Source organism: Penaeus monodon, chromosome 21 (assembly GCF_015228065.2).
Source record: "Penaeus monodon isolate SGIC_2016 chromosome 21, NSTDA_Pmon_1, whole genome shotgun sequence".
Lineage (NCBI taxonomy): Eukaryota > Metazoa > Arthropoda > Malacostraca > Decapoda > Penaeidae > Penaeus > Penaeus monodon.
In genome coordinates, this window is record NC_051406.1 from 30388333 (window position 1) to 30389550 (window position 1218).

At 36.5% G+C, this 1218-nt stretch overlaps 1 protein-coding gene across 1 annotated transcript in view; it reads right to left on the minus strand.

Annotated features, from left to right (window-relative positions):
* Nucleotides 1-1218, minus strand: part of LOC119586420 (peroxisomal acyl-coenzyme A oxidase 3-like) — a gene marked incomplete at both ends in the record, with an annotated part of 36523 nt that overhangs the window by 22211 nt on the left and 13094 nt on the right. The window contains 3 exon segments of the mRNA XM_037935142.1: nt 268-428; nt 564-679; nt 800-974. Coding sequence (XP_037791070.1) covers nt 268-428; nt 564-679; nt 800-974 — 452 coding nt within the window.

Genomic DNA, 1218 nt, shown 5'->3' on the forward strand with positions numbered 1-1218 from the left:
AGAATATGGGGTTCACTCAGTAGCAACTAAAATAAAATGGAATTATGATACCAAACAGTATATTCCACTGGTGCATAAAATTGATTATATGTAAATGTTGATATCAAAGCAATCATGTTTGTCAAATATCAGCAAGTGGTTGGGAAGATTCACTGAGGTTACCGTGCCTGACCCAGAGAAATATATGTCATCTGGCAGGTCACTAAAAGAGACCATGCACAGTGTACAAAAGCCTCACCTGCAGAGGATAGTGTACAAAAGCCTCACCTGCAGAGGATATTCTATCACAGGCAACTCTTCTGCACCTGGCCCAAACTGCTTGCGAACAGCAGAATAACGAACTGCAATGGTTAAAGCCTTTCTCAAATGGACAACTCCAAACCCTATGATTCCTACACGTCCTACTGATAAGTTTCCTAAGGATGCACCTGTAAATAAGAACACTAATGAGTAATATGAAATAGTATTTTTATATTTAAAATCTTCCTTGGAAAATCTTTATTTACTTATATCACAGCATGGTTTTCACAAACACACCAATTATAAAACTTCAAAACACTTACCAAACCTCTTGTTGGGATCCTTATAAGGTGTTTCATACACTCCCTCTGGTGTAACATCACCAGTTCGGTTAAGGAGATTATCACGAGGGATGGCATAGTGATCAAACATCATAACTCTGCAAGGTTAGCAAAAATTGTATAAAGGATCATACTTATTCAATAGACAGTCCTTTAATCTATTAAAGATATTCAAAGTATATTTATAATTGTCAACAAAAAATTAAGACACAACTTACCCATTATCTACACCATTAAGGCCTAACTTATGCCCCATATCTACAATTGTGACTCCTGGGTAAGGCAGCAATGTCTTGGGATCACGAAGAGGTACAATAAAGCAATGAAGGCCCTGGCAAACTCCATCAGGTGTGTACAATTGTGCAAACACCAAACCATGGCTTGCAGTTTTCCCTAAAGCAAACAGATAAAAGTTAGCAAAGAGGTAACATAAATAACAGCATATCTACAGCATACCATATAATCTGCCTAGAATGAAAGGCTGACAGTCATGGACAGGTGAAGTAATAAAATGGTCACTCACAAACATTGGGATATTATCATCTTATCTCCAATTTGCATTTATGAAAAAATCGTCAATTGAAGTTAGAAAACAATGTATCTCATAAAATCAGTAATCTTTTACTGCAACATCACA